This window comes from Ranitomeya imitator, chromosome 5 (genome assembly GCF_032444005.1).
Source record: "Ranitomeya imitator isolate aRanImi1 chromosome 5, aRanImi1.pri, whole genome shotgun sequence".
NCBI classification, from domain to species: domain Eukaryota; kingdom Metazoa; phylum Chordata; class Amphibia; order Anura; family Dendrobatidae; genus Ranitomeya; species Ranitomeya imitator.
Window position 1 is genome coordinate 443,659,110 of NC_091286.1, and position 17,020 is coordinate 443,676,129.

Genomic DNA, 17,020 nt, shown 5'->3' on the forward strand with positions numbered 1-17,020 from the left:
CTTCAGTATGAGAGTCCTCGGCAGGATGGTAGCAGATATGGAGGCGGTTCCATTTGCCCAATTACACCTCCGTCTCTTACCGCATGCCCTCCTTGCTTTTTGGGACAGGAACTCGTCCTCCCTCGACCGTCGGTTCTTTCTTCCCCAGCGAGTCAGACAGTCTCTCAGGTGGTGGACATTGAAGTCCTCCCTGATTCAAGGGAAGTCTTTTCTTCCAGTACATTGGCTAGTTGTGACAACAGATGCTAGTCTTCTAGGCTGGGGGGCGGTGTTCCTACATCACACTGCTCAGGGCCGCTGGTCACTTCAAGAATCACGCCTTCCGATCAACATCTTAGAAATTCGGGCAATCAGGTTAGCTCTTCTCCAGTTCCATCCCTTCCTGGTGGGTCGTCCCATCAGGATTCAGTCCGACAATGCCACTGCTGTGGCATACATCAACCGACAGGGGGAACCCGCAGCATGGCAGCCATGAGCGAGGTAGGCTACATTCTCCGTTGGGCCGAGGAAAACCGCTCAATGATTTCTGCAGGTTCACATACCGGGAGTGGACAATTGGAGGCAGATTTCCTCAGTTGTCAAGGCCTCGACTCCAGGGAGTGGTCTCTCCATCCTGAGATCTTCCACCAGATCTGCTGTCGATGGGGGGACTCCGGACGTGGATCTGATGGCCTCACGGCTAAATTCCAAAGTTCCTAACTTCATAGCTCGGTCCCACGATCCAACAGCCATCGGGGCAAAGCACTCGTATTCCCGTGGCATCATTTTTGGCTTCTGTACATCTTTCCCCCGATCCCCTTACTGCCGAGAGTCATCAAGAAGATCAGAGGGAGTACCAGTAATCCTGATTGCGCCAGATTGGCCGCGCCGGGCGTGGTATGCGGAACTAGTTCACCTAGTCGCCGATGTTCCCTGGCGATAACCGAATCGCACAGACCTGCTTTCACAGGGCCCCATTTACCACCAGAACTCCGAGGCCTTGTATTTGACGGCATGGTCGTTGAGTCCTGGGTTCTAACCCAGGCAGGTTTCTCTCCAGAAGTCCTCACTACCATGATCAGCACTAGAAAGCCTACATCTATGCGTATTTATCATCGCAGTTGGAAAACCTTCTTTTCCTGGTGCAACGACCGGGGACGTTCTCCTCTTGAATTCTCCATTCCTTCCATCCTCGAATTTTTACAAACCTTAGGTCTCACTCTTAGTTCTCTCAAGAGGCAGATTTCAGCCCTGTCCGTTCTTTTCCAACGCAGGATTGCCAACAGATTACAAGTGAAGATGTTCATTCAGGGAGTGTCTCATAAGGTGCCGCCCTAGAAGATGCCGTTGGAACCACGGGACCTTAATCTGGCCCTCGGAGTCTTGAAAGAAGCTCCTTTCGAACCTCTACAGGAGGTTTCCCTGTCCTTTCTTTCATGGAAGGTTGCCTTCCTGGTTGCAGTCACATCCATTAGACGAGTCTCAGAGCTGGCGGCTTTGTCTTGTGAAGTTCCGTTCCTGAATTTTCATCTGGATAAGGTGGTTTTGAGAACATCCCCATCCTTTTTGCCAAAAGTTGTCTCATCCTTCCATCTCAATCAGGAGATTGTCTTACCGTCACTCTGTCCGGCACCAGTACGTCGCTTCGAGAAGGCCCTCCACACATTGGATTTAGTGAGAGCTCTCAAGAGGTACGTCTCACAGACGGCGTCCTTCCGCAGGTCAGATGCCCTGTTTGTGCTCCCGAAAGGGCCAAGGAAGGGGTTTCCCGCTTCCAAGGCGACAATAGCCAAATGGATTTGTTCAGCTATTCAGGAGTCCTACCGAGTCAGAGGTCATCCTGTCCCAGCAAGGATTACAACTCATTCCACTCAGTCAGTGGGTGCGTCTTGGGCCATCTGGCTCCAAGCTTCGGCAGCACAAGTTTGCAGAGCTGCGACCTGGTCCAGTCTGCATACGTTTACAAAACATTACCATATTCACTCTCAGGCCTCGGCAGATGCGACTGTCTGCAGACGAACTTTGCAGGCGGCTGTGCCGCATCTGTAACCTGTGGGTACAAGGAGCAATTACAGTTGATTGCTCCCCACCCAGGGACTGCTTTAGGACGTTCCATGGTCCTGTGTCCCCCAATGAGGCGTAGAAGAAACAGGGATTTTTTGGTACTCACCGTAAAATCCTTTTCTCCAAGCCAATCATTGGGGGACACAGCACCCACCCTGTTGGCCTAACGGCTTTAGTTTTCTGTGTTGGCTTGGATTGACATAGTAAATCCTGAGTAAATATTAAGCTCCTACTGCTTTGTTACCGAACTGGTTCACTTGGAGCCAGCAGGAGGGTGTATACTGCAGGGGAGGAGCTATTCTTTCTGTATTACTTAGTGTCCTCCTAGTGTCAGCAGCATAACACCCCACGGTCCTGTTTCCCCCAATGATTGGCTCGGAGAAAAAGATTTCACGGTGAGTACACAAAAATCCCTGTTTTGCAAGGACATTTTAAAAGCATACCAATATTATGGTGTTGTATTTTGGTTCTGAAATTGTAACATTGGCTGATTTCGTCATTTATCCTCATGACATATTTGAACTTTGACACACCATGCGCCGGGTTTGGTGTTTTTTTTTTTTTTTTTCTCAAAGAAACACCGCATAAAAGACAACCCCACCATACGAGTCTCACCAGGTTTGTCCTGATGAAGAGGTCCTGTGTGACTTCGAAACGCATTGACTTTTAATCTGTTTTAATCAATGTTTTTATTCTAAGGATATTCCATCTCAGCAGCGCAAAAGTGATCCCTCCATTTGTTTCTCTTTTAGACTGTTAAATATGTCAGCTGCCATCTGTATCGGTTTCCCAGCCGACAACGTAATAGGGCGGGTTGCGTAAAGTTGTCTGCTCGAGACAGTTGTCGGATGAGAGCAGCGTCCTGTCGGACATCATGAACGCACATTCCTCTATTCACTGCTGTAATGAATATACAATACAGTCTTCCCTCCTGGCCGGTCATTTCTGCTCCGCTACTGCCCAGGCTGGCCACATTATGCTCTAGTCTGGTCCCATTTATGGATGTAAATCTGCAGTGAGGACGAGTACACGGAACTATTGATGTCCACAATTCCTAGGATTTATCCAATAAATTCAGCAGCCGCTGAGAACGTATCTTTAGGTATTTTAAGTTTGTGGCATATCTCTAAGAACCCCCACAAATCAGATCCTGCACAAATGTAGTTTGCAGTTTTACCAAACCTTTCGATACACTTTTCTGCACTCTGTGACAGGAGTAACACCTTAAGTCTCCAGATTGTGGTATTGAAGATAAGACCCACATTGGTCACACACTGGTGGCATACTCTACTATTCTGCCATAGAGCAAAGTGTCACCACTTTATAGACACGTGACCAGGTTTTATCTCCACAGTAATTGCTATCTATGCACTTCCGGCAAGTGTTCGCTGTTCAGTGACCACCTTGTGTAGTCTGTTTTAAATTCTCCCATTTTATAAATACATTGTTTTTAGAAATGTACCTAAAAATATTGTCTAAAAAAATGTACTGGCACACAGAAAAATGAGGTGCCTGGCCTTGAACATAAAACTTTTGAGCTTGCAGAGTGCAATACAAGTAAAGCTGTTCCAAAAACATTTAATAAAAAAAAAAAAAAGACTGAAGAAAATGCTTTCCTTTGTGTGCAATCCTTTCCATTAAACATAGGTGGCGCCATTGTTCTATTGCTACGCTGTAATAACTAACCAACTTTATGCGATGACATACAGAATACATAGTAAGCATTTAGATTTTATTTAATGTGCTGCAAACCACTGAGTATTTTTCATAGTGATGTCTATCAATATTCTAGCTGGAGTGCAATGACGTTGTCCTATTCTGGAGAATACAGCGGATGTTGGGAATTACAGCAAACACTTTGAGGCAACAGCTAACAAATTCAGAAGGTATGCATTCAGACCTCACACAAATCGTCTGTCTTACAATTGTTGATATTTTCAAAGGGAACCGTTCATGTGATTCATGGAGAGCATTATATAGACCTTCAAAAATTTATCTACAGTAGTTGCCAAAAGTTTTAAGACTGACACAAATTTTGGTTTTCACAAAGTTTGCTGCTTCAGTTTTCATAGTGGCAATTTGCATTAATTGTAGTTTATGAAGAAGGATCAAATAAATTGTAAAGTTATTCCTTGCCATAAAAATTAACTTAATGACAAAAAAAACATTTCCACCAAGTGATCTTTTTGTTAGCTCAGGAGAAAGTGTTAAGGTACCGTCACACTAAGCGACGCTGCAGCGATACCGACAACGATCCGGATCGCTGCAGCGTCGTTGTTTGGTCGCTGGAGAGCTGTCACACAGACAGCTCTCCAGCGACCAACGATCCCGAAGTCCCCGGGTAACCAGGGTAAACATCGGGTTACTAAGCGCAGGGCTGCGCTTAGTAACCCGATGTTTACCCTGGTTACCATCGTTAAAGTAAAAAAAACAACCACTACATACTTACCTACCGCTGTCTGTCCTCGGCGCTGTGCTTTCCTGCACTGACTGTGAGCACAGCGGCCGGAAAGCAGAGCGGTGACGTCACCGCTCTGCTTTCCGGCTGCCCGGCGCTCACAGCTAGAGCAGAGAAGCACAGCGCCGGGGACAGACAGCGGTAGGTAAGTATGTAGTGGTTGTTTTTTTTACTTTAACGATGGTAACCAGGGTAAACATCGGGTTACTAAGCGCGGCCCTGCGCTTAGTAACCCGATGTTTACCCTGGTTACCAGCGAAGACATCGCTGAATCGGCGTCACACACGCCGATTCAGCGAAGTCAGCGGGAGAGCCAGCGACCAAATAAAGTCCTGGCCTTTCTGCCCCGACCAGCGATATCACAGCAGGGGCCTGATCGCTGCTGCGTGTCACACTGGACGATATCGCTAGCGAGGACGCTGCAACGTCACGGATCGCTAGCGATATCGTCCAGTGTGACGGTACCTTTAGTCAGGACAAGGCAGCTGATGTCACTCTGTCATGCTGACTGTATTAGAAGAGCAGACCAGTTGCTTTCTAGGAATTATTTTGGACCTTTATTTCCCTACAGGGCTAAGAACTTACAGGCAAGTAGTTGCAATCTACCTGGCTGTTCAGCCCGTCGCTGATCTCTGCCGTCTGAGTGGTCACGGACCGTTTCTGCCGGTGATTTTGCTGCTTCGTTTGACCTCACAACAGAGCAGCTCTTCCAAACTGAGCCTGATCTGTCGACGCAGCATCACTGTGTACGTCATGCTAATTGACGGTCAGCTCCACGCAGTTAGCGCTGAACAGAACATGCAGGTAGTTAGCAACTACATGCCTGTTAGCCCTATAGGGAAAAATAAGCAAAGTCAGTGATAACCCCTTTGAAGGCAGCCAGTCGGCAATCTACATGGGCATGCAGGTCATAGAAACTTGAATAAAATAATACCTTGATATCTCTGATCCAATGTCTTCTTCCAGAGAAATCCACATATTTCTTATGTAAATGAGCTGTTCACGTCTATGGGCAGGGTTCAAATCTCCCTGAGAATCTACAACCAGAGGTTATTGTCAATGAAATGGAGTGATACCAGTGTGAGCCAAGTAATAACTGACACTTTGCCTCATAATCACACACAGTTCTGCAGTGAGATCTGTGCTAACACAGTACAGCAAAAGTGAACGTTGTCTCATTCCAAACCTTCGCAGGTGCATATATCCTCTCTCTGCTGCAGAGCTGTGCCTGCTTATAACCAACACTGTACAGCAGAGTTTAACCTTGTCTCATTGCAAACACATTTGCATTGATGTCAGCTCTGTTGTACTGCCCCTCCCCCCCCCCCCCCCCCACACACACACACACACTAGCTCCCTGTGAGATAAAAGCCTGCAATGCAGACTTGTTAGTACAAAAAAAGTGAATTTTGTCTCATTAGTCTTGGCTCTACTGCACTATATTACTTCTAATCTATCTGTAGAGCTGTGTATCAGTCATTACATGTCTCAGTTTACGCCCCCTTAATCTGAAATGAGCTGCGGAGGTCTATCTGTATTGAGTGCAGATATACAGCAGCTGACGTTGCAGTTCTCTCTGAGCTCCATGACCCTTACAAACAGCTGATCAGCAGGGTTGGCGATAGTCTGACTCTCACAAATTGATAACCTGTCAAAACCAGGGATTCAAGCTTCAGGAGGCTAATTTGCATATTCCAGGTGCCTTCTGGGAGAAGCGAAGTCTCCCTAAGCTAGAAGATCGTTGGGTACAGCCGGGACCAGCTGCTTCGAAAGCATCGCCAAACCAGGGATTCAAGCTTCAGGAGGCTAATTTGCATATTCCAGGTGCCTTCTGGGAGAAGCGAAGTCTCCCTAAGCTAGAAGATCGTTGGGTACAGCCGGGACCAGCTGCTTCGAAAGCATCACCAAACCGCGCGCCGAATTTTTGCCTGTAGGACATTATTGCAAGAGAGCTTGGCTGAGTAGATTACACAAGAAGGAAAACACACAGCAAGTCAGCAGGATCTAGGAGCAACATGGCAGATGTGACAACCTACATGGTGAGCTGCAGCATGTGCTACATGTTCACAGATCGACCAGAAGAAGAATCCAATTTCACCTGTCAGAAGTGTAGACTAGTGGCCCTTTTAGAAGAAAAGGTGCGGGGTCTGGAAGAAAGAATAGCAACTTTGAAACTCATCAAAGAGAATGAAGACTTTCTAGACAGAACAGAAGCATCTCTACTGGTCACAGAAGGTGCAAAAAGTGTCAGAGAACCTCCAAAAGCAGATGAGTGGAAGCATGTGACCAAAAGAAGCAAGAAGACCATGGAGAAATCACCAACCACACAACTGAAGAACCGATATCAAATCTTTGTAGAGGATGAAGATGGCACACCTAAGAATGAAGCAATACCAGCAAGCAAAAAAGAAAAGGGCACACAGCAACAAGTGACAGCAAAAAGTACAGCCAAGAAGCAACGAAGAGTGGTGGTGGTGGGAGACTCACTACTGAGAGGCACCGAAGCAGCCATCTGCAGACCGGACATAACTGCAAGAGAAGTATGCTGCCTTCCAGGTGCGATGATCAAGGATGTGACCGATAGGATACCAAAGCTCTTCAGCTCCAAGGACGTCCACCCATTTCTTCTGATACATGTTGGCACCAATGACACGGCAAGGAAGGACCTACCGACAATCTGCAAGGACTTTGAAGAGTTGGGGAAGAAAGTAAAGGAACTGGATGCACAGGTAGTTTTTTCTTCTATCCTTCCAGTAGACGGGCATGGCACCAGGAGATGGAACAGGATCCTTGATGCAAACAACTGGCTAAGACGATGGTGCAGACAACAAGGATTTGGATTCCTGGACCACGGTGTGAATTACTGGTATGATGGACTCCTCGCCAGAGACGGACTACACCTCAACAAACTTGGGAAACACACATTCGCCAGAAGACTCGCTACACTCATCAGGAGGGCGTTAAACTAGAAGAAGAGGGGACGGGAAGAAAAACATTAGACTCGAACAAAGACGACCCAGGAAAACATACTCAGAAGGGAGGTAAGAACATTTCTAAAACAATCCACAGTGAGGAGATTGGAACAAAACAAAATCCTCTAAACTGCATGCTCGCAAACGCCAGAAGCCTGACAAACAAGATGGAAGAACTAGAAGCAGAAATATCTACAGGTAACTTTGACATAGTGGGAATAACCGAGACATGGTTAGATGAAAGCTATGACTGGGCAGTTAACTTACAGGGTTACAGTCTGTTTAGAAAGGATCGTAAAAATCGGAGAGGAGGAGGGGTTTGTCTCTATGTAAAGTCTTGTCTAAAGTCCACTTTAAGGGAGGATATTAGCGAAGGGAATGAGGATGTCGAGTCCATATGGGTTGAAATTCATGGAGGGAAAAATGGTAACAAAATTCTCATTGGGGTCTGTTACAAACCCCCAAATATAACAGAAAGCATGGAAAGTCTACTTCTAAAGCAGATAGATGAAGCTGCAACCCATAATGAGGTCCTGGTTATGGGGGACTTTAACTACCCGGATATTAACTGGGAAACAGAAACCTGTGAAACCCATAAAGGCAACAGGTTTCTGCTAATAACCAAGAAAAATTATCTTTCACAATTGGTGCAAAATCCAACCAGAGGAGCAGCACTTTTAGACCTAATACTATCTAATAGACCTGACAGAATAACAAATCTGCAGGTGGTTGGGCATTTAGGAAATAGCGACCACAATATTGTGCAGTTTCACCTGTCTTTCACTAGGGGGACTTGTCAGGGAGTCACAAAAACATTGAACTTTAGGAAGGCAAAGTTTGAACAGCTTAGAGATGCCCTTAATCTGGTAGACTGGGACAATATCCTCAGAAATGAGAATACAGATAATAAATGGGAAATGTTTAAGAACATCCTAAATAGGCAGTGTAAGCGGTTTATACCTTGTGGGAATAAAAGGACTAGAAATAGGAAAAACCCAATGTGGCTAAACAAAGAAGTAAGACAGGCAATTAACAGTAAAAAGAAAGCATTTGCACTACTAAAGCAGGATGGCACCATTGAAGCTCTAAAAAACTATAGGGAGAAAAATACTTTATCTAAAAAACTAATTAAAGCTGCCAAAAAGGAAACAGAGAAGCACATTGCTAAGGAGAGTAAAACTAATCCCAAACTGTTCTTCAACTATATCAATAGTAAAAGAATAAAAACTGAAAATGTAGGCCCCTTAAAAAATAGTGAGGAAAGAATGGTTGTAGATGACGAGGAAAAAGCTAACATATTAAACACCTTCTTCTCCACGGTATTCACGGTGGAAAATGAAATGCTAGGTGAAATCCCAAGAAACAATGAAAACCCTATATTAAGGGTCACCAATCTAACCCAAGAAGAGGTGCGAAACCGGCTAAATAAGATTAAAATAGATAAATCTCCGGGTCCGGATGGCATACACCCACGAGTACTAAGAGAACTAAGTAATGTAATAGATAAACCATTATTTCTTATTTTTAGTGACTCTATAGCGACAGGGTCTGTTCCGCAGGACTGGCGCATAGCAAATGTGGTGCCAATATTCAAAAAGGGCTCTAAAAGTGAACCTGGAAATTATAGGCCAGTAAGTCTAACCTCTATTGTTGGTAAAATATTTGAAGGGTTTCTGAGGGATGTTATTCTGGATTATCTCAATGAGAATAACTGTTTAACTCCATATCAGCATGGGTTTATGAGAAATCGCTCCTGTCAAACCAATCTAATCGGTTTTTATGAAGAGGTAAGCTATAGACTGGACCACGGTGAGTCATTGGACGTGGTATATCTCGATCTTTCCAAAGCGTTTGATACCGTGCCGCACAAGAGGTTGGTACACAAAATGAGAATGCTTGGTCTGGGGGAAAATGTGTGTAAATGGGTTAGTAACTGGCTTAGTGATAGAAAGCAGAGGGTGGTTATAAATGGTATAGTCTCTAACTGGGTCGCTGTGACCAGTGGGGTACCGCAGGGGTCGGTATTGGGACCTGTTCTCTTCAACATATTCATTAATGATCTGGTAGAAGGTTTACACAGTAAAATATCGATATTTGCAGATGATACAAAACTATGTAAAGCAGTTAATACAAGAGAAGATAGTATTCTGCTACAGATGGATCTGGATAAGTTGGAAACTTGGGCTGAAAGGTGGCAGATGAGGTTTAACAATGATAAATGTAAGGTTATACACATGGGAAGAAGGAATCAATATCACCATTACACACTGAACGGGAAACCACTGGGTAAATCTGACAGGGAGAAGGACTTGGGGATCCTAGTTAATGATAAACTTACCTGGAGCAGCCAGTGCCAGGCAGCAGCTGCCAAGGCAAACAGGATCATGGGGTGCATTAAAAGAGGTCTGGATACACATGATGAGAGCATTATACTGCCTCTGTACAAATCCCTAGTTAGACCGCACATGGAGTACTGTGTCCAGTTTTGGGCACCGGTGCTCAGGAAGGATATAATGGAACTAGAGAGAGTACAAAGGAGGGCAACAAAATTAATAAAGGGGATGGGAGAACTACAATACCCAGATAGATTAGCGAAATTAGGATTATTTAGTCTAGAAAAAAGACGACTGAGGGGCGATCTAATAACCATGTATAAGTATATAAGGGGACAATACAAATATCTCGCTGAGGATCTGTTTATACCAAGGAAGGTGACGGGCACAAGGGGGCATTCTTTGCGTCTGGAGGAGAGAAGGTTTTTCCACCAACATAGAAGAGGATTCTTTACTGTTAGGGCAGTGAGAATCTGGAATTGCTTGCCTGAGGAGGTGGTGATGGCGAACTCAGTCAAGGGGTTCAAGAGAGGCCTGGATGTCTTCCTGGAGCAGAACAATATTGTATCATACAATTATTAGGTTCTGTAGAAGGACGTAGATCTGGGTATTTATTATGATGGAATATAGGCTGAACTGGATGGACAAATGTCTTTTTTCGGCCTTACTAACTATGTTACTATGTCCCAAGGCTTCTTTCAGACCTCTGGGAAAGACGCACGCATACTATCCATGTAGCCATTATAGACTACGAGGCTGTTACGGTACCGTCACACTATACGATTTACCTACGATCACGACCAGCGATATGACCTGGCCGTGATCGTAGGTAAATCGTAGTGTGGTCGCTGGGGAGCTGTCACACAGACAGCTCTCCAGCGACCAACGATGCCGAGGTCCCTGGGTAACCAGGGTAAACATCGGGTAACTAAGCGCAGGACCGCGCTTAGTAACCCGATGTTTACCCTGGTTACAAGCGTAAAACTAAAAAAAAACAAACAGCACATAATTACATTCTGGTGTCCGTCAGGTCCCTTGCCGTCTGCTTCCCGCACTCACTGACTGCCGGCCGTAAAGTGAAAGTGAAAGCACAGCCGCTGTGCTCTGCTTTCACTTTACGGCCGGCAGTCACAGTGCGGGAAGCAGACGGCAAGGGACCTGACGGACACCAGAATGTAAGTATGTGCTGTTTGTTTTTTTTTAGTTTTACGCTTGTAACCAGGGTAAACATCGGGTTACTAAGCGCGGCCCTGCGCTTAGTAACCCGATGTTTACCCTGGTTACAAGCGAACGCATCGCTGGATCGCATCGCTAGATCGGCGTCTCACACACCGATCTAGCGATGACAGCGGGAGATCCAGCGATGAAAGAAAATTCTAAACGATCTGCTACGACGTACGATTCTCAGCAGGATCCCTGATCGCTGCTGCGTGTCAGACACAGCGATATCGTAACGATATCGCTGGAACGTCACGAATCGTACCGTCGTAGCGATCGAAATGGTACAGTGTGACGGTACCCTTAGAATGCCGAGTAGCCTGCAATGAAAAACTAAGATGTCTATTTTTGATCCTAGTCGGGGATCAGACTCTCCAAACCAAATAAATAAGTCTGGGGAAAACGCAGACGGCAACCTGATGGCATTCTTGTTGGTTGCATCCTAGTGCTGTCAGTTTTTCAGTAAATGTTTTCTAGAAGTGTGATTACCCTCCCATCAGTTATATGATGAACATACATCTGGTTTTTGTAAGAAAAATAACTGATGTAAGAACGAGACCTAAGGAGTTTTCTGACCTTGAAAATACGTTGCATATTGTCTCCTTAGTATTAACCAGTGGTTGTATCTCTTTCAAACAGTAAGACGTTTAGAGAAGAATGTAAAAGAGGTCTTGGAAGACTTTGCTGAATCCAATGACAGGAAAGTTAACCTGATGACAGGAAAAAGGGTCCAACTCGCCGAAGATCTTAGTAAGTTTTAGATTTTACTTTTGTGTACTTCCCCTTCACATAATGCACCGTTGCAGAGTTTGCAGACAAAACTGCGCTAATGTAGTGGCCCGCACTGCTGTCCTAGATCCAGTGGGACCAATCCCACACTGGAGGACATGTCCTGCTGTCTCGGCAGCTCAGGGTTATGTCCCTACTTCAGCTCCTCAGCGCAGGCTCAGATGGTAATGTGGTAGTTCAGTTCCTCCTTCCCTTACACAGGACCATGTGCTAGGAGCTGCCTCTGTATTTGTTCTGTACATTTATTGATTAACTCTCTTGATTGTACCTGTCTGGTCCTCCTCAGGATTCAAACTTTTGTATGATAAGCAGCAGTCTTAGGCTACTTTCACACTAGCGTTGTTTGGCATACGTCGCAATGCGTCGTTTTTTGGAGAAAAAACGCATCCTGCAAATGTGCCCGCAGGATGCGTTTTTTCTCCATAGACTTGCATTAGCGGCACATTGCGACATATGGCCACACGTCGTGTGACGGATGCGTCGTGTTTTGGGGGACCCTCGGCACAGAAAAACGTTACATGTAACGTTTTTTGTGCGTCGAGTCTGCCATTTTCGACCGCGCATGCGCGGCCGAAACTCCGCCCCCCTCCTCCTCATACATTACAATGGGGCAGCAGATGCGTTGAAAAACTGCATCTGCTGCCCCCGTTGTTCATTTCTTTCACAACGTGCGTCGGTACGTCAGACCGATGCATGGCGACGGCCCCGTACCGACGCTAGTGTGAAAGTAGCCTTAGCTGTGAGCCACAGACTCTATTGCCAAAGATATAAGCATTTTATAAGTGTACTAATAGACAGTACTGTCTCTATGTACCAGTACAGTGTGCCTATAAAGAAGAACAGCATGTCGACGGAGAAACATCTTCCCTTCTATAGGGATACCGCCTGTGGGTTTATTGCTGTATTTGTTTTTACAGTATTCATTCACGACTATCTAATATTTCTTTGTGGCCAGGGAAGGATGAACTTATATAGGGTGTGGCCTGTAAATTTTCTGCAAATTTTCTGTTTACAATGCAGGGAGCTCATGAGGCAGGCTCGTGGTTGTCATCATAGAGCTAGTTTCAAGAAACGCTATTAAAGGGAACCTGTCATGACTCGCAGCCCGACTGCAGCCAGTAATTTTATTTTTTTTTATGCGCTCCAGCATTTTCTGAGAAAATCTAGTTGAGATTAGCTGCAGATGATTGCGAGGTCTCTCACTATGTACATATGAGGGAAAGCTCTGCCAGTTACCTGCAGAGGCGCTGGGAAAGGATGTGCTAATAACCTGGTTCCAGTCGTGCAGTGCCATTGCCATTCATGCTGCCCTCGGTTTGGGCAGTGTGAATCACCTGACGGGTTACCTTTTAAGTAGAAAAGAGTGAATTATTTCACAGGACCCTGGCCATATCCGTATTTTGGGTTGCTTCAACAAATAAATATGTACCAGTTTCACATCCGAGTGCCAAGTTTACCTAAGACAGGTGTGCCGTGCTCTATATATATTTGGCCTTTACTCTAATCATATTCATATGGCTGTTTTAACCTGACTGAGGCGAAAAGTGACTTATTGATCTCCTTGAGGCCAGAATACCTAGCGTTATACAACCCCATACCTATTGGATGGCATGGACTGCCTAACCGTATGCTCTCCACAGTGGACATGCCCTCTGTGCACATGCCTAGTGTAGAGTTGCTTTCTTTATACTTGTCTGACAATACAAGGCAATGTGCTGTGAATAAAACCTCATGGTACGGTCTTCTCCAATATGGGTCAGCACTTGGCATCACTGCATGGTTTTGGGACTCTAGACTGTGATCACTTGGGGAAGTCCAGCAACATGATCCCTCTCCTGAGCTATCTAGAGCTTGTTCAGCCGTGACATGTCACAATATTAACGATGATGAGAAAGGCTCCTAAGTTTTGGAAGTGCAGACTGGCAGTGATTACACAATGTAGAATGGACGTCCTCACTTGTCCTGACATGTCTGCCATGTGTTGAACTCCTTGCTGATAGTAATTAGGGTTGCTATGTTACATTCATGAGTCTTTTAGTGTAAATTCATTACTGATGTCTGTTGTAAAGTCCTTTCAGATGCAGCATTGTTTTCTTCATCCCCAGCAAGGCTATTATTTGTCCTCGGCTAAAAATATATTGGTTGCAGTAGTCTCCTGTTCCTGCAGTGTCCATGCTGTGTGTGGGTCGTGTAGTATGTCTGCACGGTACATGTAGTACTTACGTTATGTCTGTGATCTATGTAATAATTGTATGTTCAGGATCTCTGTGGTGTCTCCATAGTATAAGTCATGCTGTGTGTGGTATCCATGATCACTACGTTGGTAATGCTGCTGTTGGTAGGTGACGTGCGTAGTCTCGTATAGGTATGGGAAAATGGTGCAATGCTTGTGCACAAATAGGAACAAATGTTCACCTATATGTTGGAGTTACCCTATAGCGTTACAGTGCATGCAGCCACCTCTATGCATAACCCCTTTATTGGACTAGTACCTATAAAGTAGATGGTGTTATGTCGTTGGGCATCATTTACCAAACCGATGGAATGTGTTAGTGTTCTGACATAGGTACCGTATTCATTCTTCATATGTGGATGCAAGTACAGTATATGCCTTTGTGCCCAATGCAGCAGGTCTGATATACTTGTATGCAATGTCCCCAGAGGTATTCCCTGTCTCATGACATGTTCTTGTTTGTATGTTTTTAATGTATTTTTATTGGACCATAGATCTCTTTCTTTGACTGTTAAAGAAATTCACAGAACCCAATCATATACATTTGTCATTTTAAGTACAGTACTGCAAGAAAAGTGTACGGTGACTTTTGCGAAGACTCAATCTTTGACTATGAAAATGAGGACTTGTTCATATTCTGCGTTTTTAATGTTTGTTTTCAGGTTTTTATTTCATCTTTTTAAACACTGCACTTTACAGTGCCGCAGGGTGCTGGGACTGCCCTTCACAGGGCCAGCAGGGTGCCGGGGCTGCCCTTCACAGGGCCAGCAGGGTGCCGGGGCTGCCCTTCACAGGGCCGGCGGGGTGCCGGGGCTGCCCTTCACAGGGCCGGCGGGGTGCCGGGGCTGCCCTTCACAGGGCCGGCGGGGTGCCGGGGCTGCCCTTCACAGGGCCGGCGGGGTGCCGGGGCTGCCCTTCACAGGGCCGGCGGGGTGCCGGGGCTGCCCTTCACAGGGCCGGCGGGGTGCCGGGGCTGCCCTTCCCAGGGCCGGCGGGGTGCCGGGGCTGCCCTTCACAGGGCCGGCAGTTTTTGCTGCGGGTTTTCCAGTTTTTAGAAACGCTGTAGTTTACAGCACCAGCAAAGTGAAAGAGACTTCTGAAATCTCATGCATCTGCTGCTTATATTTTCCTTGCAGATTTGAACAGTCATCGTGGTTTTTTTTCAGATGTGCAGCATGTCCATTCTTTCCGTGTTATTTTGCCACATTTTTCACCTATTTTAATGATCGCTTAAAAAAATGCAAGTAAATATGCAGCGTTTTTTTAGTGCAGTAAAATGTGCTTCCATTACTCAACGTGCGCATGTACCCCCAACAGTGTCAAGTGTGCCTACTTAAATTCAATTCTTCTAGGAAGCAGATTATTAAAGGGATTTTCAAAGTCCATTGATAAATGTGAGCTTACTGTGGGCCCCACAGATCATTAGGGGCCCTCTGCACATCATGACCACTGTGAGGAGGGCTTTGCATGTAATGATGTCAGAGTATGCGCCAGGCTCTAGCACTATTCTGGGGACTTGGCGGAAACAGTGACCTGTCAGCTCCATAGACAAGATTTACTGCTACTTCAGTCCCACTTCGCACTGCGCAGAAGAGTGAGGGGCTCAGCCGCCTCCACAGGAATTGGTGGGAACCTTTGACTTTGTCCTGATAGATGATAAATGTCCATTGTGGGATAACCCTTTGAGGTCTGCTCCATGGAAACTGATGTGGTGCCCTTGCAAAAAAAAGGCACCGCACAGTGATTTCCTAGCCATCTATGTGGTGGGACTAGCGACCAAACCTTTGGCATGTATCCTATGGAGCAGTTGTAAATGGTGATTAAGGTGAGCTGAGCCCAAGTGCCCTTAGTGCTCTGTATACCTTGTTTATACACTTGGTCCAGGTTGTGTGGGGTTAACTGGATGTGCATTTCAGAAGTCACTTGAGATGAAAGTGTAGACCTGATACCAACCACTGGCCTATGGTTACCAATCACTCTGTGGAGGGGCGGCTTTGAAGCTGCAGAAGTGTGAGCTCGGTGCTGTGAGCAGACGGCGGGCCTGATCACCGCCAGGATCTCTTTCACTGCTATATTAAGAAAGTGGCAGCACTTTCGCCAGAGGCATTCCCCGGCTTAGAGAGTTGAAAAGGAGGAATGTTTGTGGTTTGGGTTGTTTAATATCATACAGGCAGGAAATCCTAGAGCAGATACTCTTCATGTCCTACAAGCTGCAGGGGAGAAATGTGAAGAATTAGTTTTCCATAAACCACGGCTTTGATTAGGCACAAACACAGTGATACAGTCTTCTATTATAAGATGGGGATAATTGCAAGCTATTTCATGTAGCTCTTTTTATGTGCAGACAGGTTATTAACCCCTTTCACTCATACAAGTCCTTTTACTACAAAATTCATGAGGGCTTGGCGTTTTACTAGAGATGAGCGAGCACTAAAATGCTTGGTTGCTCGAAACGAGCAATTCTTAATACTCACATGCTTGTTTCCAGTAACGAGTATAATGGGAGTCAATATGAAAACCAAGCCTTTTTCTGGCAGACCCTACAAAGAGGTCTGGGGGGCAGTGAAGATGTTCAAATAGATGGAAAAAGTACTGAATGGAAGGAGAACAGCATGGGGAATACCCCTGGAAGTATCTGACTCCCAGATTGCTGCTGAGAACAGTGTTGTCAAATTTCTACTCTACAGTGTGTCCGTAAAGTCATGGTGCACTTTTATAGTTTACATTTTGGCACCCTTTCTCTGGCCCAGTCATATCAGATCTGTTCATGAGGAGAGATAACAAGAACCAATCAAACAACACAAACTCATTTAAGCAGTTGCTGAGCCCCCAGTCAGATTAACCCCTGATAAACTGAACTCTGATTAATACAGTGCCAGGTCTGTGACATCCTCATGCCTATGTTGAGTATGAACGTAACACCTCTAAAGTGACCTTGTGGTGTGGCCTGATGCATGGTAAGGTGATAGGTATG

The 17,020-nt window shown here is 45.6% G+C and overlaps 1 protein-coding gene across 8 annotated transcripts in view; it reads left to right on the forward strand.

The window, feature by feature from the left end:
* The window catches only part of OPA1 (OPA1 mitochondrial dynamin like GTPase), a 165,737-nt gene that overhangs the window by 115,851 nt on the left and 32,866 nt on the right, over positions 1–17,020 (forward strand). For all 8 annotated transcript variants that reach the window (XM_069727167.1, XM_069727170.1, XM_069727163.1 and 5 more), the window contains 2 exons: positions 3,836–3,929; positions 11,664–11,774. In XM_069727167.1, coding sequence (XP_069583268.1) covers positions 3,836–3,929; positions 11,664–11,774 — 205 coding nt within the window. The remainder of the gene's footprint in view (positions 1–3,835; positions 3,930–11,663; positions 11,775–17,020) is intronic.